The sequence below is a fragment of the Homarus americanus genome, unplaced genomic scaffold (assembly GCF_018991925.1).
Source record: "Homarus americanus isolate GMGI-L3 unplaced genomic scaffold, GMGI_Hamer_2.0 scaffold46577, whole genome shotgun sequence".
NCBI lineage: Eukaryota > Metazoa > Arthropoda > Malacostraca > Decapoda > Nephropidae > Homarus > Homarus americanus.
The window spans coordinates 345,454-366,101 of NW_024750770.1; the positions used below are offsets into that span (position 1 = coordinate 345,454).

General features: G+C 44.7%; 1 protein-coding gene across 12 annotated transcripts in view; it reads left to right on the top strand.

Annotated features, from left to right (window-relative positions):
* LOC121854184 overlaps positions 1 to 20,648 on the top strand; it is a 246,229-nt gene that overhangs the window by 210,339 nt on the left and 15,242 nt on the right. For 6 of the 12 annotated variants that reach the window (XR_006086504.1, XR_006086503.1, XM_042348653.1 and 3 more), the window contains 7 exons: positions 7,349 to 7,492; positions 12,851 to 13,165; positions 13,468 to 13,689; positions 14,131 to 14,244; positions 14,849 to 15,010; positions 15,327 to 15,514; positions 15,689 to 15,838. Coding sequence is in view for 10 of the 12 variants with exons in the window: in XM_042348653.1 (XP_042204587.1) it covers positions 7,349 to 7,492; positions 12,851 to 13,165; positions 13,468 to 13,689; positions 14,131 to 14,244; positions 14,849 to 15,010; positions 15,327 to 15,514; positions 15,689 to 15,838 (1,295 nt within the window). In the remaining 2 variants the exon portion in view is untranslated. The remainder of the gene's footprint in view (positions 1 to 7,348; positions 7,493 to 12,850; positions 13,166 to 13,467; positions 13,690 to 14,130; positions 14,245 to 14,848; positions 15,011 to 15,326; positions 15,515 to 15,688; positions 15,839 to 20,648) is intronic. The other 6 variants (XM_042348655.1, XM_042348654.1, XM_042348660.1 and 3 more) reach the window with 6 other exon arrangements.

A 20,648-nucleotide genomic window follows, 5' to 3' on the forward strand; every position in this document is an offset into this window, starting at 1 on the left:
TTGGAAGCTCGTGATGATTAGACAACCTCAGCTCATTTCACCTGACGATTAAACACCACAACGCTAAATAGAGGTTAGGTTAGGTAGGTTAGGTTAGGTTGAAGTGTAACAAGACTCACCATCACTTGTTCACCCTCCCTTAACGCTGCCACACGTTTGTGTACAGCAAGAACAGGTATTGACTCAGGTGGTAACACGTTGAGGCACCTTGATTAGGCTTGTGTCCAGGTGTTGTCGTTAGTGGTGGTGGAGGAGGGGGTAGGGGAGGGTAGTTGTGATGGTGGTAGGGTGGAGAGAGGGTTGTAGTCGTGGTAGGGTTAGGTGTTAGTAGTCGTGATGGTAGGGGAGGGGAGTTGTGATGGTGGTAGGGTGGAGAGAGGGTTGTAGTCGTGGTAGGGTTGGGTGTTAGTAGTCGTGATGGTAGTAGGAGGGGAGTTGTGATGGTGGGGTTTGATGAAGTCGTGGGAGTGACTCAGGTGGTAACACGTTGAGGCACCTTGATTAGGCTTGTGTCCAGGTGTTGTCGTTAGTGGTGGTGGAGGAGGGGGTAGGAGAGGGTAGTTGTGATGGTGGTAGGGTGGAGAGAGGGTTGTAGTCGTGGTAGGGTTAGGTGTTAGTAGTCGTGATGGTAGGGGAGGGGAGTTGTGATGGTGGTAGGGTGGAGAGAGGGTTGTAGTCGTGGTAGGGTTGGGTGTTAGTAGTCGTGATGGTAGTAGGAGGGGAGTTGTGATGGTGGGGTTTGATGAAGTCGTGGGAGTGGTGTTGGTCGAGATGGTGACGCCAATGGTTGGTGGTCATCTGTAACGTGACTGCACTCACACCTGCCCCACTAACGCGATTAATGAGATTCAATGGACACCTGTAAACTTGTGTAGTTATTAATCCTCCACACACACACCTGTGAGACACACCTGGCACCCAACAGCTCTACAAACACCTGACCCCGCTGTGTGGTAGGTCAGCCCTCCTCTCCCACACTCACCCTTAATTACTCTACCTGTACGGTGTACTTACCTCGTCAGGAGTCTTGGTCGCGTTGAAGGCCTTAACATTCCACAAGTTAACATCGTCGTCATCTTGGTTGTCGACAAGGAGAATTAATATCCCACCGTACTGTGGTTTACAAATTGTTCTGTTCTTATGACGAGAACCTGTACACTGTTATTTATCTTTGGTTAATATAATAATTGTACCTTGTATGTAAATGTTTCCTGTCGCTTATACCGTCAGGCTAATGATATTTTTTGATTAATTCTTTATTGTACCGAACGGGTTTATACACCTGTATTAATGAGTGTGGTGTGGTTAGAGGAGCGGTACAGGTGAGACAATACCCGCGGTGGTATGAGCGGTACAGGTGAGACAATACCTGTGGTGGTATGAGCGACCCACAACACCTGGTTAATCATGGAGGCTCCCCCCGCCCCTCAACTCTCATAATAAACCTGTAATCAATTCAACAACTCAGGGTTCAGTAGATCACCGCAGAACTATAATCCACAAGAAACTGGTGAGAAAGATGTAAAAATAACGTAAGGAGAGGGGTGGAGGGGGTGGTGTGACTTTTGTGTGACCGCTTCTGGAAATTCCTGTTAAGTCGTGACGGCGTTGTATCTGATGACTAGTCGTGTGTGTGTGTGTGTGTGTGTGTGTGTGTGTGTGTGAGGAGAGCTTGAGATACCCACCCCGCGTGCCTTAGGAGAAAGCTTCGTGACATGAGAACAAGTTAAGCCGAGGTGAAAAAAAATCTTGTCTTTAAACCACTATCTCAAGGTGTCGCTGCTATCACTGGTGGTATGTGGGTTAGCTTAGGCCAGTTCAGGTCAGGTCATGGCATAGAGATTTTAACGTTGACCTACAGAATTGGTTAAGGTATCGTACTCGTGAGGTTGAGGAATCGTACTCGAGGAAAGATTGAGATTGTAAAGTATTTCGTGATTACTATTAATGTGGATGAGGAATGTGTGCTTCCCAGGTAGATGTCGTGACGAGAGAGACACACACACCTAGCACCCCACCCACCCTACGGCAAATATTTCCCGCCCTGGTAGGTCGGTCGGTTATACCTCCAAGCGGGACATATTTTTTTGGTGCTCGATGCCTTGTTTTTATGCATGTTTATCCCTTAAGAACACTGTCGTAACATAATAAATGGATAATGGAGTTAGGTTGTTGAGCTGGGGTAGGTTAGGGGCATAATAGATGGATAATGAGGTTAAGGATAATAATCAGCCTAGGTGTGACGTATTTTGTGTCATAACGAGTGTAGGACGAAAGCAGCTTAACTTAACTTAACCTTTATACTGATACTGGCGACGGTAATTAATTGATGATAAAACATTGCTTCCTCGTTTCACCGATAGAGGGAACCACACACACACACACACACACACACACACACACACACACACAGTTTTGTTTACTTGTGGTGTGTGAGTTATCAGAGGCCATCTGTTCCTCAGCTGTCCCGTCTGACGTAAATCACTGCTCGGGTGGCTGCCAGACCGTGTGACGACGAGGAGGAGGAGGTAGAGAAAGGAGGAGGAGGAGGAGGAGGAGGAAGGTGGACAAGAGGGTATATCGTGATAATTCTCCCATACTATACGTTAATCTCACTCACCCGAATATCAGCATCACAACGTCTTTCATCACGTGTGAAGCCAAATCGATTTTATAAACAAATCAATAAAATTTGTGTAGGTAATAATGAGGAGCGTCCGCGTGTCTGTCTCACCACCATGATAAACAATAGAACGTCACTAGGAAATACCAGAGACACGCGCTATATGGACATGCCCTTTGTCCTCTCCCCTCCTACGCTCCCCATCTCTAGTGCCCCGTCTTGGTGGTCCAGGGTCACGGGGACCACTAATGCCCCCCTGCCCTAGTCCCGCCCTCGCTGTATTTACCCGGATTTAAAGTAATTCCTTAATTCTATAGCTTCAGGGGGTATGGTCGACCCTTGTCCCGGGTGTTTGACGCGTGTGTTATTACCGAGGTGGAAAATTGATGATGGGAGGGAGGATGATCACCCCGAAATGAGATTACCGGATAATCCTAACCTATTTGTCTCCTGTGGAAACTTGCCGTGTGTTGAAGACGTTTGTGATTCGGTTTGTGTGGAGAGGTAAGTTTGAGCGTCGCGAGCTTGAGTTTAATGTACAGAAACAGAAGAGGAGAGTGTACCGTAGGTGTAAGTTTGTGTCGTAGAGTCAGGGTTCACTGTGGTGTGTACCTGAGGTCTTGTATGGATTCCTCGCGGTTACTGTATGGCTCAACGTGACCCCTCCAGCTCTCTCTCTCTCTCTCTCTCCAAGGCCATAAAATCCCTCATTCACTCAGTTATTGGTATTATGTATATATATTTACAAGATTCGACCTTCACACTGGTCTAATCCAATACCGGTATCACATTCCTCCTCCCTCCCTCTCACCCCACCTCCCTCCCTCCCACTCCACCTCGCCCCCACCCCACCCCCACCTCACCACCTCCCACTTTATAGCCACATTTTTTATGCCTATACACAATTTTTCGTCCAGTGGCCATCCTCTTACCGTATCCACACGCAAATCCCATGGTTCGTCGAGGCGTTGGAGTGTAGGATGTTCGGTGGTGAGGGGTGTAAGGTGATGGAGGTACAGTAGGTGAAGAGCGCCACCTACCTACCAACCCACCCACCCACCCACCCTGACACTATTCACTCCAACACATTATTTCTACCTGTCAGTTTTGCCTCGACAATAGGGAAGAAATTTTCTCCCAGGTTAGAGGCTCCTCCCTGCCGCCCCAGGTCAGGTCTGATTTATGACCGTTTTGTTGGGTCTTCCTTCACTTGTCTGGGGCTCTGGTCCCTCCCTCCTCCCTCTACTTCCCTTCCCCTCCCCTCCTCCCCCTCTACTCCCTCCCTCCTCCCCCCCTTCCCTCCCTTTCCCTTTCCTTTCCACCCCCTGCCCCACCCACCCTTATCCTCCTTGACCCCTCCACTTCCCTATTCCTCCTCTCATCCTTTTCCCTAGCTACCCTCACTTCCTTCCCCCTCATACTCACCTTCCCACTCACCACTCCCTCTTTCCCTTCCCATTCCATTACACGTACACCTTGTAACTCTCTCTCTCTCTCTCTCTCTCTCTCCGTTATTATTATGGGCTCAAGGGACAAATCACCAAGTAGCTAATCAACCACATACTGTACGGTAATTACAGGTGTTGTGATTTAATTCTACCTCAGGTGTTTTATTCTCTTAATTTTTGTTGTATTTGGATCTTTTATTGACATGGAAAAACACACACACACACACACACACACACACACACGTACGTCACACCTCTATACGCCTGATATACTGTACATGAGGCAAGAGACATGACGTAAGTTCCTGAGAAAGCCTCGTAGATGGTTCTCACTTCGTCAGTAGCAAGATCACCTTTAACGTGGGGAGGAGGAACCGCTGCTGGGTGACGGGGGGGGGGACTGTCGTAACCTCTATCACTTGTTCTGGTAATAACAATGATTAATCGCCGGATGTTGAGACGGATCAATTATAACCTGTTCAGCAATAACAATCAACAGGTGGGAGACCTTGTTGATGGCGGTTCACAGGTAATCTAGCTGGCAGGGTAATGAAACTGGTCTTGCTTAAGGGTGGACGAGGGCCTGGTGGTGGTAGTGTCTCAGTGGTCGACGCCAGCAACAAGCACCAACCCACTCTACTGGCCCATGACTCCGGGGTTGACTGCAGGCTACACAGTCACATGTAAAATGATAGCTTGTTACACGACTGCAGGGGCGCCACTGTACCTCCTAGATGATGTGGGAAATATGATGTGCCTCTGGTGTTAACTTTGTAATTTATGAACATGTTTTACTGGTGGGGAGGGGAAAGGCGGTAGGTTGTCCAGCCCTGTAAAGTGTTTGACGGCCGCCTCAGTTCAGCGGTTCCTTTGAAATGTTGACAACTTGACACCATTTGACAACAAGCGGATAAATACATTGTTTTAACTTAAATATCTTGAATACATTCGATTTAATTATGCTAACAATCAATAATTTCTAAAATAAATAAATACAAATGTTAAGAAATTCGTCCCATAATATCAACAGCTACTAATATACACCTAATTATTTTATCATAAAGTTAGAGGATATATTATAACGTTGAGGCAGAGTAACAATAAATGGGTAAAGTAACGTTCAGAGATCATTAACTGGTTGTAGACATTTTGGTAATCTGTGACATTTTCAGAGTTGATGAAGTGGGCATGAACCATCTTTAATAAGGTGGGTAGGACACACCTTCAACTACCTCGTTCAGTTCAGGTGACAAAAACTACCTCTTTAGGCTGTAAGTGATATTAACATGGTAATTCGAAGAGGGGAGTTGAGGCAGGAAATTAAGAAGACTGGGTAGGGGGGAGGGCAGGAAATTAACAAGATTGGGCAGGAGGGGGAGACTCGGCTACAGCAGCCAGGAAATCTGTAGATGTTTGTAGGATTTTTCTTATCTAAATTATTACGAGATTTATTGATAATACACCGAAGAGATAACGGTGGTGCAGGGTTAATATTCTGTACTTACAGGGAGGAGGGAGCCGCCGGCACTTTTGACTCGCACTTACCATAAAGTTGTAGCTCACGTATTGCATTATCTTCAGAACAATGGGATAGTTCATAAGGTCTTGGACACACTTACACTCTGAACACGACGATGATTTGTTTTTTTACCTCGGGTGTGTACCGTCGAGGAGGCAGAGTGTACCGTCGAGGAGGCAGAGTGTACCGTCGAGGAGGCAGAGTGTACCGTCGAGGAGGCAGAGTGTACCGTACCAGGGTTAAGCTACAATTGGGTTAAGAAATTTCGTGTGTCCCCCCCTTGGAGACTTGCCCTGGGAAATATGGTGTCAGGTGGTGTGAGGAACATGACGTAGGTGCCATTGTTGTTTCTCATGGCCTCATCTCTCAGGAGTGTTGGCCTCCTTGTCTCTCCACCAGTATAGTCTTCAAGGTCTTGGCTCAAGTCTTGTTTCATTCTTCTGTTGCATTTTCTTTTGTGATTTTGTTTTTTCTTGTTTTTACCCGTCATTGTTATTGGGAGTTTTTCCTCTTTCCTCTCGTATGTTTCGTGACGTGACTAATTTCCTCAGCTTTCTCCTCTTGTCTAACTTCCTTGATATACTTACCTGTTTACCTGCTTCCCATGAACGGCATATTTACCTATGGCGTCCCGGCGAGGTCTTCCTTCCTGTGCCATGAGAACTGGATCACAGGACCCAACTGTGAAGGAACGGTGTGTCCTTGGTGGTGTAGTAGATATCCTTCACTGTCCTTCGGCATCCTTCCCCCTATACAGCTGTTACACTGTCCCGGGTGCTGGCTTAATTATCGAGGCGTCACGACACTCAAGGACGTCGATGATTCTCTCTCTCTCTCTCTCTCTCTCTCTCTCTCTCTCTCTCTCTCTCTCATTGTGGTCCCAAGGAATAATTCAACTCATTCCAATGTCGCTGTGTTTACGTTCGTGTAGTCAGTCGGGTTACTAAATTACCTCCGTACCTTTAGGACAGGTGCTACAATAGACTATCTCCTGTAGATCTATACTGCGTGGTGGAGGCATCGTCGTATCCTGAAGGCGGTGTGTGTTAAGGTAATCACACTGTATCGGTGAGGTAAGGCTGGTGGTCACGGAAGAGACACACACACCTGTCTTACCTGCATTGTGAACGGTGCCAAGTCTCATTAATTTAACGGCGTTCAGAAGGTCGCTCCCCCCGTTCGTTATTGATGTCACTGTTCGGTATATGCTGTACGTCTTTGTGGTTGAATTAATGCTACGGTATATATATATGAAGAGATTATCGATGGACGTCTGGAAACTATGAACTTGGTGTATTCTGGTAGTGTATACGTGTAAGGGGGTGTGTATTGTGCAGCAGATGTGTATTGTGCAGCAGCTGTGTATTGTGCAGCAGCTGTATGTGGGAAGATTTTAAAGTGTTTGGTACAGAGGGTAAAAAAGTTAATAATGAAGTGTGTCCTCAGAGGTCTGTTAAATAAAGTGTTCTTGGTAGAGATAAAGTCCTTCTCTTCCCTTCTCCTTCTTCCCTTCCTTTTCTTCCCTTCCTCCTCCTTCTCTCCTTCCTCCTCCTTCTCTCCTTCCTTTTCTTCCTACTCCTCCTCCGTGCCATAGATGAGGTGGTCTAGTGAAGAACCTCCAGCTGTCGTCTCCATACTCCCTCGCCTCTCAAGATTCCAATTATTCCGTAAAAACAAAAAGTGATCAATTCTTTCGTCATAAATGTTGATCAAATACTTCATGTTGATATGTACTGACGTCACTTTTCTTTTTTCCAGGGATCAGAGTCGGTTGCAACGGTAGAAACGCGCGACCAATCAACTAGCACCGACTTGGATGACGTCAGTAGTGCTGTAACCAATGAGGACTTGTCGCTGCCGCTCTCTATAGATTCGGGAGTCGACATATCCAACGATTATAAGGCAAGTCATTTGATTGGTTGGTCTTTGATGTTATGATTGAGGGAACTAAAGGGGGGGGGGGTACTAAACAGCGGTTATTGGCGGGTATCCTCCCCCAAATAACGGTGGCTGGTTCCCGCCCCCCACCCCCCCCCCACGCGTCATCACCTCCATCAAACACCTCTACTGACGAAGTTGTGGTAGTGTCAGCTCCTCCAGGTTTTTGATGTGTGGTAGAGAGAGAGTAACAGTCCAGTCCTCCATTCGTGTAGTAGAACGAAATGGTGTAGCCAAAGAGACGCTCAGGTGGGTAGCCAAGGATCGCCGGGGGGGAGGGGGGTGGGCGATCCGGGCTCCACTGTACCTCACCCCGCCACATGATCTCTCAGATAACTTGATGGTATATCTCTACCCCGTGCCCCGGCTACCCCTCCACACTGCTAGCTCAGACACCACCATGTATAAGAGTTGTAGTTCCTAGTTCTTCCCTATTGGTGTAAGTAGATAGGTGAGAACACTAGTCACGCACCACGGTTTACATACGCCACTAAACTACACACTGCTCGTAGTTGGAGAGAGTTTGTATATGTTAAATAGTGTCTTTGTTATATATAGGTTAGGTTAGAGGACTTTTTGTTACCACCACCAAGTTGGGGATACAGTGGTGATAGTGGACTACTGAGGCCTGAGGGAACTACCCTTCGTCATCTCCGGCTCACAGAACCAGTTCTCACCTACATTACAACCTCCTGCTGGTGGAAGACCGACTGACAGGCTTAATGATGGATTGGATGAGCACTTCTGATTGGTAGTTACTAGATCACGTGAACGAAGGAGCGGCTGGGAAACTTAAAACATTATTACATTATTCCTTGTGTGTGTGTGTGTGTGTGTGTGTTGGGCAGGTGATATACACACACACACACACGTAAGTAACACAGGTAATGAGACAACACTTACCAACACCTCAGTTATGGCTTCTTCCTGTAAATAGATGATGCAACGGTGGTGACGTTACTTAGGTGTTAGAGGTGGTGTGGTAGGGGTGAAGCTTGTAGTAGGGGCAGCAGTAGGGTAAGATTGACGGTGGTGTTAGGGTGCCTCCATCTTTGTCTCACCCTTAGTAAAAGACCTTCACCCTCCCCCCTCCCTAATCCTCTCACCCTCCTCACTTTGCAACGACCCTCTTCCTCCCCTTAGCTACCTCCTCTTCTTTACATCACCCTCTTCCCTTACACCACTCCCAACCCTCTTCTCCTTTACACACACGTACGTTCCAGTCGACGAATCTTGCATATCTCACGGTCACGCTGCCTTCCGAACTTAACCTAGCCTAATCACCCGGGAGTGTCCCCCCCCCTCCGGAAGCTGCTGATCCCTGGTGGTCAGGTTAGGAGAACTTCGAACCGCATCCTGGCCATGTGCCAACCCTTCATGCCCGCCCCTACCACACTCGATCCTCAACCACCACTTGCCCTCCCTCTACCCCTCTCGACTGCCCTCCTAACCCTTCTCTTAGCTCTTTTGTGTTCAATACGACTCTCCCTTACCCGCCCTACTCTCCCCCTTCCTTACCTGCTCCACCCTTCCTTCTCTTCCCATGGGTGGATCCAAGTTCCCTTCCCTCCCCATTTCTCATTGTCCTGCATTTGCTTCCCTCTCCCCACACCTTCCCTCTCCCCACACCTTCACCTCGTCGTTGCTGTGTCGAGGAGATTCAACTATTTACAGCCATCTCTTCTCTCTTACCAGCAGTGTAGGTTAGGTTAGGTTAGCCAGAGGGAGACGTCAACTTTAGGGCCCCAACCTAACCTAACCCCCAGGTGTCATTTCGTGTTACTGGGTGTACATAGGTGTCTTGAATTACGCTGTACCTTAATTTATCGGTCCAAAGGTGGGGTCACTGTCATTCATTAACCTTGCCTTCGTTCATTAGTGTTCACCTGTGTGGGGAGGGGGGTAAATTTCACCTGCATGCATGATTAGAATGAAGTTTCGTGGCCTCTCTCTCTCTCTCTCTCTCTCTCTCTCTCTCTCTCAACACTGACCTAAAATTTCACAGGGAGGAAGTTGTGTTGTGGAATAATGAACGGTCTATTGTGTGTCGTTATTATCCCCCTCCCCGCCCATCAGATAGCGAGGTCGTAGAGATTGGCTCTGTCTGTCTGATTGTTTTTAATGTTTCCCCTTGGAGTGTTTTCTTTTCATTATTGCATTATTATTATTATTATCATCGTCGTCTTCGTGAATATTTTATTTTTATTTTTATTATTATTATTATTATATTATTATTGTTATTATTATTATTTATTATTATTGCTATTATTATTATTATTATTATTATTATTATTATTATTATTATTATTATTATTACAGTATTATTATTGTTAGTAGTAGTAGTGGTGGTAGTAGTAACATTGTTCTTGTTTTTATCATTACTGGTATAGTTATAACACCTGTACACTGGAGTACCTTTACATAAACCTTCCTCTCTCGCATATTGCTTTGTTGTCATGGTAACGCTGTGTTGACAATACGCATCACGTGACAATGAGTGCCCGTGTGTGCCTGTGTGTGTGTGTGGTGATAGGTCAGATGTGGGTTGAAGGTGAGGGAGGGAGAGGCAGGGATGATACCAGGAACATAATATGATGGGATTAGACGCTTCTCTTATTACTTTCGAGGGAGGGAGGGAGAGGTGGGTGGCTGGTGGTGTGGGTAGGTTAGGTTAGAATTTATATACCTGCCTGTGTATCGCTTCTTAATTTGGGTGAAAGTGTGCCTTCAGACGAGCTTAGTTTGTTTATTGATTGTGAATTACTTTAATCTATTTTTTTATGTAATATTACTGTTTAATTGTTAAAAGTGGAGGTAGATACTTCCCCAAACAAAAGCATTTGAAATCACAGGGCAGTGTTGACGTCTTGGGTAGCACAGCCATAGAGTATGTTTGGTTAGGTTAGAAACACAGGTACGACAAGGCTCAATTATCTTTAGTTACTCCTTAGGTCATGAAAACTCTCATCACAATCCCTGGAAAGAATCCAGAGGAGAATGACAAGACTAATCCCGGGCATTAGGAACCTTGAGTATAGAGACAGGTTAAAGCATCTTAATTTGCACTCCCTCGAGAGACGTAGAGTAAGGGGCGACCTGATAGAGGTGTATAAATGGAAGGCAGGGCTAAACAAAGGGGACATTACAAAGGTACTCAAACTATCCAACCAGGAGCGAACTCGTAACAATGGTTTTAAATTAGACAAATTTAGATTTCGGCGTGAAGTAGGTAAACACTGGTTTGGAAGCAGAGTAGTGGATGAATGGAATAAGTTACCAAATATCATCATTAACTCGAATACACTGAATAGCTTCAAACATAGGTTGGATGCTTATATGAGCAATAGGGGTTGGGTGTAAACGGGACTGCCCAGTATGGGCCAATAGGCCCGCTGCAGTTTCCTCCATTCTTATGTTCTTAACTAACCCTGGCAGCAGCGTGAGGTAGCCTGGTGGTGGTGAGCAGTATCATGCAGCTCATCACTCGCCGCGGTTGACACTACGCCTGTCTATAAATCAATAATGATGTATTATTTATCCTGACACATAGCCCAAGTCACTAACCTCGGCGTATAGTGGTGCATTGTAGCTGGTTTTGCCTAGGGAAGAGGGGCAGGGGTGTAGGACGAGGCGATCTAGTGGTAGGCTGTGCATGTTAAGTGCCCAGGTGGACTGCACTCTCAATTCAGGGCCGTGTGGCTACTTTAGGTTAGGTTAGTCTACACGGTCATACAAGGCTATAAGTTACCTGTAAGTTAAAAAACTACAAGAAGAGGGAAGTAATGAAGCTCTGGAGTAATGTTAATACGGGGATGCTTTTCATACGTACGGGTTTTTCAAGCAAATTTGTGTGTGTGTGTGTGTGTGTGTTGAAGGGTAGCCTACTGTGACGAAACCTCCAGTGATAACATTGTTGGCTTATCAAATGCAAGACCATGTGTGTTTTCTAATGTTCTTGGTTTATTATTAGTCATTTACACGTTCCTGTCAAATACTTCTTGTTTATTATTAAAAAAATCCCTGCCTATTTGCTAATGTTGATATATCCCACGTCCAACATCCTCGCGTGCTTCGCTATATTGATTTAACGTAACGAAAACATCCTTGCCTGCCTGATAACGATAATGCTAAGTGTGTTAAAAAAAAACTTTGCGTTGTTACATGGGTGGTTTATAATGCCCAGCACATATGGTGGATGTGTGTGTGAGAGCAGTAAAGTGGAAGGGCATTGACGTTGGCTGGAGAAGCTCAATGCTTTCCCTGCCCAATCTGTGAGTGACGTGGCTTCACACCGATCTCTCAGTGTAGTGTGGGGCCTGATAGTGTATCAAGATGGGTGTGAACAGTGCCCAATATCACTGGTCTACTGGGGGAGGATTCCTGCGGATTCTCACCACAGATACCAGAGGTGCTAGGCTCTTGTGATAAACTCTGGTGAGGCAGGAGATACGAGGCTCAGGTGTAGCATTACCACTGGCTGATGACAAAAAGTGCACTGGGCTACTTGGCGCCGACCGTCTGTTACTCGTGTGTTTTGTTAGGTGTTGTAAAATCAGATTACTTTTGATTTTTTAACTTTTCTAAATTGGAGCACATTTGTCAAGTTAGTTTTTGAAAATTTAAAACACGTTGTTTCGTTACGTTTAGAAATTAGAGCACTTTTGACTACAGCTCTGGGGGATAGAATGTGTAGTTAACCACCCTCATCCCACAGTGTTACCAGTACAAGATAACCTCGCTCAGCCCACAGTGTTACCAGTACACGTAGGCTACACAAACACCTGACAGATAACATGAACCTTGTTATACGGTGTAGTTGCATTTTTGCGATTAATCATATTTTCAGAATGATTTGATATAAACTGCCAAATGAGGTAGTTTAGAGTGAATGTGGATCTCTCGACAGTCGGGAATAGCAGAGTTTCATTGCACCTTAATACCATTTGGAAGGTTAGCATGTCTGTCTATCAGGAGAGAAAAGGTGGAAGTTTTAGGTCACTCGTCATGTGTAGTGTTAGATGTATACAGTACATCGTTCTTGGGAGTCGTATCTCAGTGCAGGTCATACCGCAGGGAGGTGGAGGTGTGCTGGTACCTCTGTTGTTTGATACGGCGAGCTGTTTTAATTATGTTCCTTTAGTGATTTTTTGTGAATTTTTGTTTGTTTATGCTTCTTAGATGCTGATTTTTTTTAATAATTCTTGTTAAAAAAGGCTTGGTAGGTATTATGTAGGAAATATGTATGTGTCAAAATAGTTCGGGTGATGATTATCAGTGTGGTGGTAATAGTGGTGTTAACTCGGGTCTTGTGTTGTGTTTCAGAAGGCGCGCGTGTCTGAAGGGCGGGTGTGGCTGGCTCAGCTATCCCGCGCGGCCGGCGACCAGGAGAATCCCGCCGCCCACCACCTGGCCGCCCTCCTCGACTGGGTGGCTGCCCTTCCCACTCACACCCATCATGCCTTGTCTTCACCCATGAGCCCCACTCTGGCCACGCCCACGCCCACACCCAAGAATAGGATGGGCGTGGAGGAGCTAGGCTGTGACCTAGGGCGGGACCTGATGCTGCTGGCCGCCCGCCTGCAGGAGTCTCTTACAGACCCTGCTGCCCAGGAGCCCGTCCTGCTTGACACCATCACGGTCAGTGCCCACCTCACCTCACATTGCTTGTTAGGCCTTCATGTGCCTCCTGTGCCCATGTTAAACAGTTAGCGTTATTGAATAAGCGCTGAAATATTATAAATTGTGCATAAACATTAAACATATCTCCTGGGTAAGAAAGCGATTAGTAACAACAATCGGGGGTGTACAGGTCCTTTAGTGTTGTGATTAACTAGGAGATAGAGTTTAGTCTGGGACCAATGGGCTGCCAAGCCAATATAATTCCCACCCCGCCACCGCCTCCATTAAAATAGCTAACGTGTAACTATTCATCATTACAGAAACTACGTATGCTTGACAGCACCCTATCAGAGCTTCAGGAACGTGTGGTGAACCTGACGGAGGAAAATCGTGAGTTACAGGAGGCGGTAACAAACCTAAGTGAGGCTCACGAGACGCGGACCGAGGCATCTGGGACGGAGAGTGAACTGGTGCACCGCAAGACGCCGTCCATACACTCGGACCTGAGCGACGCTGAGAGTGACTCCCCAGAACATGTCCAGGTAACAATGCTGGATGCTTTACACCTGTCATGCCAATACAAAACCTATTTATCGTTATAGAAGACATTTTGATAGAATATGATACAGTATTGCTTTTTAGTGAGCCTTTTGCGTCATGTATATCAGCTTCACATTATACTGCATCTGTATTTAATTTACAAGTTAATCAATGTAGCATGATATTCTGTATTAATAGAAGCTTCAAATAAAAAGACTGTAGCTTTTGGTATTTTCTGTATATAGGCTACAGTGTGTAGTAAAATGTGTTGCTTGACATCTTTGCTGTATTTATGCAGTATATAAGCAAGATGCACAAAACAAGACAATTATTAAAATGATCAAAAAGAGAGCACTAGGGTTGGCTACTCAGTATAAGATAAACAAAGCGTGTGGTTGTATGTATGTATGAGTGAGGTTGGTTGTGTTGCTCCCCGCCCGCAGCAGCACCGGCCTGTCAAGATGGTGACTGCCTTAGACGCCACCACCAGTTTCCAGGAGTCTGGGATCTTCGACACGTCTTGCGAGCTGGTTCACGTCACCACACAGACCGACCTGGTGAGTGAGGAACTTAAGCTGGTGCCTCCTGCTGGTGCTGCTCTCCTCTCTGTCTGCATGTCTCCTGCCGCCAACAGTCCCCCACCCCCTCTCTCTCACCCGTTCATGCTTTGTGACCGTATTATGACGTGTGTGGTTAGGTTAGGTGACAATGTTCGTACCATAATGTTTGTAAATGTGGATTTTTTTAATAATATTGATAAGATGAGAATGAAATTTTCTGAGGGAATGTGATCGCTAGTGTGGATGTGTTTCTAACGTAATGTGAATGCATGCTGACATACGTGTGTCTGTGTGTTGGTCTTTCTGTCTCGTCTCGGTACCCCAAGAGGTTGTAACACCGCAGCTTATGAATTACTGTCATGCAGCTAACTTCGCTACTCAAATAATACACATATTCTACACTGTTCTGCTTCCCTGTCTGATAATGTTTTACTACAATGTTTCGGCAGCTAATGTGTGCTAATACATTCATATGCTAATTGTGTGAGTATATAAATAATAATGCATCAACAACTCTTCAAGCTTTGATAGTGAAAAGCTTAGCATTTTGTGCTTGTGCATGAGCTGTGTTTGACTGTTTGACGCTCCTTGGCTGAATCAGTCACAGGTGTCTGTGTTGGATCATGAGGTCGACCTCGACAAGTCTGAGTGTGACATCCAGCAGGCGGAGGTTGACCTACAGAGTGCCGTGGCTCGCCTGGCTGCCATAAGGTCTACTGTACAGGGTCGCGACCTGAGACACCTGAGACTCCAAGACCTACAGGTAATGTTTACTTGTTGTGGTAAGTAGTTGGTGTTACGTCATACCACCTGCAGGTAAAACCAATAATTAATCTCAAGTCTCCAGTTAACTTCACTACAGTAATGTGTATCTGTACTTGTAATTCACGTTTAAGAAATATTTCACTTTTAATGAAGTTCAGTTCACTAGTGATAATTGTTATTTCGTTGATACCATCCAAGGAGCTGATGATTTTGTAAGCAACTTGAAAATTCCTGGTCTACACTAGTGTCTGCTGCAGATGGCCTGAACATTACCACGTTCTGGTCTGGTAATTGTGTACTTGTGTGTGATGCAGGAGAGTGATGAATACCTCAAGGCGGCCCTGGATGACGAGCGGGTGAGTCTGACTAAGCTGGAGTATGACAGCATCGTGGAGGGTGAGCGGTGTCTTCAGCGGGAACTTGAACACCTCAAGTGCGAGAAGGAACAGCTGATACTCGAGTGTGAATCCATCAAGGATCAGTTTAGAAAATACAGCTCAGGGTGAGGAGAAACATCTTTAACCAGTTGACATGTGCCGCCATCTTTTGTGAAATTAATCAACTTAGAATTGGCAAATCGGATCATTGTTATTGCAAGATTTCGTATGAGAATTTCACACATAAAAAAAAAATACGATTCAAATTGTTGATACCACAAATTTCTTCTTGTGTACAGCCATGGGACAGACGCAGAAGAAGCCCTGAAGGGTGAGATTCGCGTCCTGAGGCAGCGACTTACAGCGTCTGAGAGAGCGCGACGAGAGGTATTTGATGAAAAGTGTGAACTGGAAGAGGAGGAAAACGACTCGCGTCTTATGGTTCAGAGGTAAGTGATGGAGAAGGGCATCTGTTTTCTAACCTAACCAGATGTTGTATAGTATTACCCGAGTTGTTGTTCTTTCTCTTTTAAACACTTATTTCTTTTCTCTCTCTCTCTCATTCTTGGTTTTAAGGAATTCTCCCAGCATATATTTTCCCCTTTAAGCTACAATCTGTTCGGCTACAATCTGTTAGGATACATTGTTAGGCTTTAATCCACAATCTGTTAGGATACATTGTTAGGCTTTAATCCAAAAGTTTCTCGTAGTTATTCAAATTATTTCCTCCTCGAGTATGTATATGTCTGGTCTTCCAAGTTTGTATTATCACTTGGTGTCATTCCCTTCCGTACAGCCTCAAAAAGTCATCACCCTTGTCCTCATAATCCCTAATTTTACGTTAATTCCTTTTAAATTATTTACATCATCCAGTGTTTTTGTTAAAATTTAGCATCGTCACTTTTTGGTTGAATTTAATGTACGAGTTTGTGTCTCAGTGGATATTGTATTGTCATCTTGTTCATCCGCGTATAATCTTCCCACATCACTGTACAATACTGACTGCTGCTCTTACTTACCCTCATATTTTTATTCCCATTGTGTTACTTAGGAATTCTTCATATATGTTGTGTGTATGTTTACGAGCCTTAAACATTGCTATTTCTCTGAGTTAGTTGTTTACTCTTCAGTTTGTTTTCCTGTTTCTTTGTGTATTATCTACTCGTGTTGTTGATACTGTATTTACCTTGGTCATGGAGATTGGGTCTGTAAACACCTAAGATTAGTTGTGATGATTGCTCGTTACTATAAATGGCTCAAGACTCGGGTAACCTTTAGTGATGGACTGTCGTAACACTACACACCGCCCACTCACACGTACGATACAGATACCGCCCACTCACACGTACGATACACACCGCCCACTCACACGTACGATACAGATACCGCCCACTCACACGTACGATACACACACCGCCCACTCACCTCACACGAACGAGATATACTCCGCCCACTCACACGCAACCTCCACACCAACCATCATCACGCCTAGACCAATCCTCAGTAACTCGGCGTCGCCGGTGTAGTGCGTTACTCTAAATATAATCTTAATTACTGTACGAATTTCACCGCTAAATCTTAAGAAAGGAAATCGATTCACCAGCGTCTTTACGCCAAGGCACCAAGGTCGGTGTTGTTATTACAGGGTGAGTTGGGCTCACCCTTCCTGCCTCACACCACCTTCACTGACGCCTCGCATGCAACCCCTGGCCTAAACTCCCCCACGAACCTCACGGCATAACACACGCTGCTTCTGCAATAGGAATACCAGCCTTAATGTATGCCAGAAGAAGTCATTTTGTTGCTGTTTAGAGGACGAAGAAGAGACGACACAGGCAGTAGCCTCCTGGTAGCCGGGCCACACACTGCCACCCTCCTGCCTCAGGATATATTATATACAGTATACAGTGCAATGAAGAACCAGATATGCATTTATAATATAGTGACCAAGAAACTGAAAGTTATGTTCAGATGCTGAAAACTATTATTTCTTATTTGGTTGAGGTTGACTGTGCCATCAGTGAAAGAATGTTATATCTTTAAAAGATATTGAGAGATAACAAAAGTAAACTGGAAATCCCTGTTTGTATATAAAGAGAAACTGTGCTGATAAGATGCGAGTTTTTACAACAATGTTCGCTATGTCTACAAGCAGTAACACAACTATGCTCCTACAAAAGATTAATTCGTAAATCATTAAACCTTCCTAAACGAGTGGTAAACGTACCTCAGGATGTCCAGCACGGGGGAGGCGTGTTGTGTGGTGTGGTGGCGGGTCAGCAACAACACCAGCAGGAGCAGCGAGGGGCACGGCGAACCAAGGCCTCACTCATGATCCTTCTGCAGCCACCATGGACCTCTACACTCTTCACCTCCTCCTCAACCAGACGCTTAGACCAGGTAAACAGCCACTTCCCCCGGACGTGGCTGGCCTGACCAACGGAATGATGTCTGGCCAACGACGCACCTCGCCACACAAAAGGAATGGGATAAGGTTACGGGCTGAGGTACAACCCACCAGGGGCGCCTTGATAAGCCTGCACGATCAACAGCAGCAGTGAGTGTATAGGCGTGGGGACGAGAGTATTAACTTCGTGCCATTAAAGAATAAAATCGAATTCATTTAATTACACGGGTGATTTAAACTAGCCCATAGAGACTTAGGACAAATATTTTGGTGCTAAATTCAGAGTAATTATTCGTATATGCAGTAAGGAAATTATCTGTACCGTATGTCAGGAAGCGGGACGGATGTGTGGCAATAAGATCCCCTTCGAAGATAAACGTGTTTAGTGCACTATACCTATTTCTGTCCGCATTGTACATTTACTTCGTGGAAATGATAACATAATAGCGAGTTGTTCGTCTTCTTGAAAATCTCGTGTTTATTATAATTTCCGAAAAAAGTGATGCTTCTATCTTGGTTAAATTTAGTTGACCAAAAAGAGCCATCATTCACTGGTTGTTTTTACAGTCTGTAGTAAACAACGGGGGACTGGTTTAAAGGCCCCCCCTCCGTGGCTTGGGAAGCAGTGTGTTTGTTGTCTGTTGCTTCCGGGTTTCATGTTTTTTTTTCTTTTTTTAATTCCCGATTTGTTTTCTCCCGTGTTGGCCCGGAGGGCGAGCTAGATAATTACGGTTTGCGTTGTTATTAAAGCACATAATTACTGGCGGGGACCACAATCTGTGAAAATAATACGCCTCGCCTGCCGTGATTGCCATCTCGAGTTGGTAGGTTATGATAATGAGTGGTAGGGGCGGGAGGCGCTGGGAGAAATAACAAAATTGTTTACTGTATTCAGTCACAAACTACCCCACATAACATGCACATAATGTATATTAATTACATATAAGTATACTAACAACTATTCTTGACTACATAGGAAACCGCATATAATCGCACTCACAATACAGCATATTGTCTAAGGAAGCACTAATTTGTTGTTTTCATGTAGGCAACAGGTACTAGTGACGAGAGACTGCATTTGAGAGCAAAATCATTAATTATGGCTAAGGTACACGGTAAATTTTTGTATTCAGTGAAAACAACACGCTTTGGACACTGGTGGTATTAACTACACCATGGGGATAGAAATAGTGCCATAGTTTTAATCTACAGCTGTGTAGGTGGTGCAACCCTTTAATTAACTAAGAGCAGGTTACAAGGTAGGGTGATATTTCATTTCATTTGTCGCTCATCTTCGCCGTATTTATACAGTATATCATACAAAAAATATCTACACTTTTTTTTTGCTAGATAATATGACACAGCTGACGAAGAATTTTAACAACCTTATCGAGAAAATAGGAGTGTTCATTTTGACATCCATCGGACCCCACCCTACTGATACAGATACTTTCTGTAGCGAGTGTACACACATTTTTTACTAAAAAAAATCGCGCTCAGTAACACACACACACACACACACACACACACTAGAGTACAGTAACATACACACACTACAGTAACACACACTACAGTATGTAAACCAGGCTGTGTCATTCTACAGGAATCTGGTCTAACGCCCCAGCCTCAATGAGTGGTTCATAATTACAGTACTGTATAACGATTGGTGTGTACTGTAAGTGTGTATCATAAGAGTTTGCTGCTGGGTTGAGTCATGATATATTGTTTAAAACTTTTTAGACAAGAATTTTTACGCTGTTATCAAATTTGAATGCATTGCCGAGTGCTGTAATGTACTTGACTAAACCGTGTCTTAGTCTTGTGTGTCAAGGCCCTGGGAATATTGTTAATTTTAAGTAGAAATCATTCTACCTAACGTACTTTTTAACTTGTTCCCATAGTTAGTTTTCCACTGACCGCTTTTGTCAACTGAAATACTGTGCCTGAATAGTACACACACACACACACACACACCCACCCAGCTGGGGGTGTTTAAGGGGGAGGGGGCCGTAACCACCCCCCTTTTTTCTGACCAATATCATGGGCATTTTGGGGCCATTTTTAAGCCATGTGCACTTGATGTCATGAGATATTCTGAGATCAATAGTAATTAAGTTTTACCATACAAAAATGCCTGCGTACAATACTGCATTAAAGAAAAGGTATTGGAATTTTCTGATGAAAAGGGCCCCCTGGTCCTCCCGCCCCCTGGATCCGCCCTTTTGTGTGTGTGTGTGTGTGTGTGCAGTACTAGACTAATGATAATCATACTCAGGGCCGGATTTACCAGTAGGCCAAGTAGGCCATTGGCCAAGGGCCCACCGGTATCTGGGGGCCCACTAAACTAATTTGTCGCGCAGCGTGCCAGCGTATAACCTTGTTTCAAGTGTACACCGAGTATTTCATTATATAATATATTCACAACCATAAGGGCCCCGGTACAATAAGTATAAGCCCGCAATGGTCTCCAACTGGTGGGCCATGGGGTGGTTCTCAGGTGGGCCCTATAGTCAAATGAAGAAAATAAGATGAAATAAGATAATATATATATATATATATATATATATATATATATATATATATATATATATATATATATATATATATATATATATATATATATATATATATATATATATATATATATCTTGATAAAATCCGGGAAAATCAATCAACTAGTATATACATAGTATATACTGGAGAGAGAGAAAATGAAAATAAAGTTCAAGAAACCTTCAGCGCCTTGACGTATGAAGGACAGGATCGTTTCACGTTCAGTACGTGTCAGGGTTACCATTGGTTTGCTGACAGCTCGCTCAGCCAGTCATGCAGTCAGTCATTGAAACATGCAA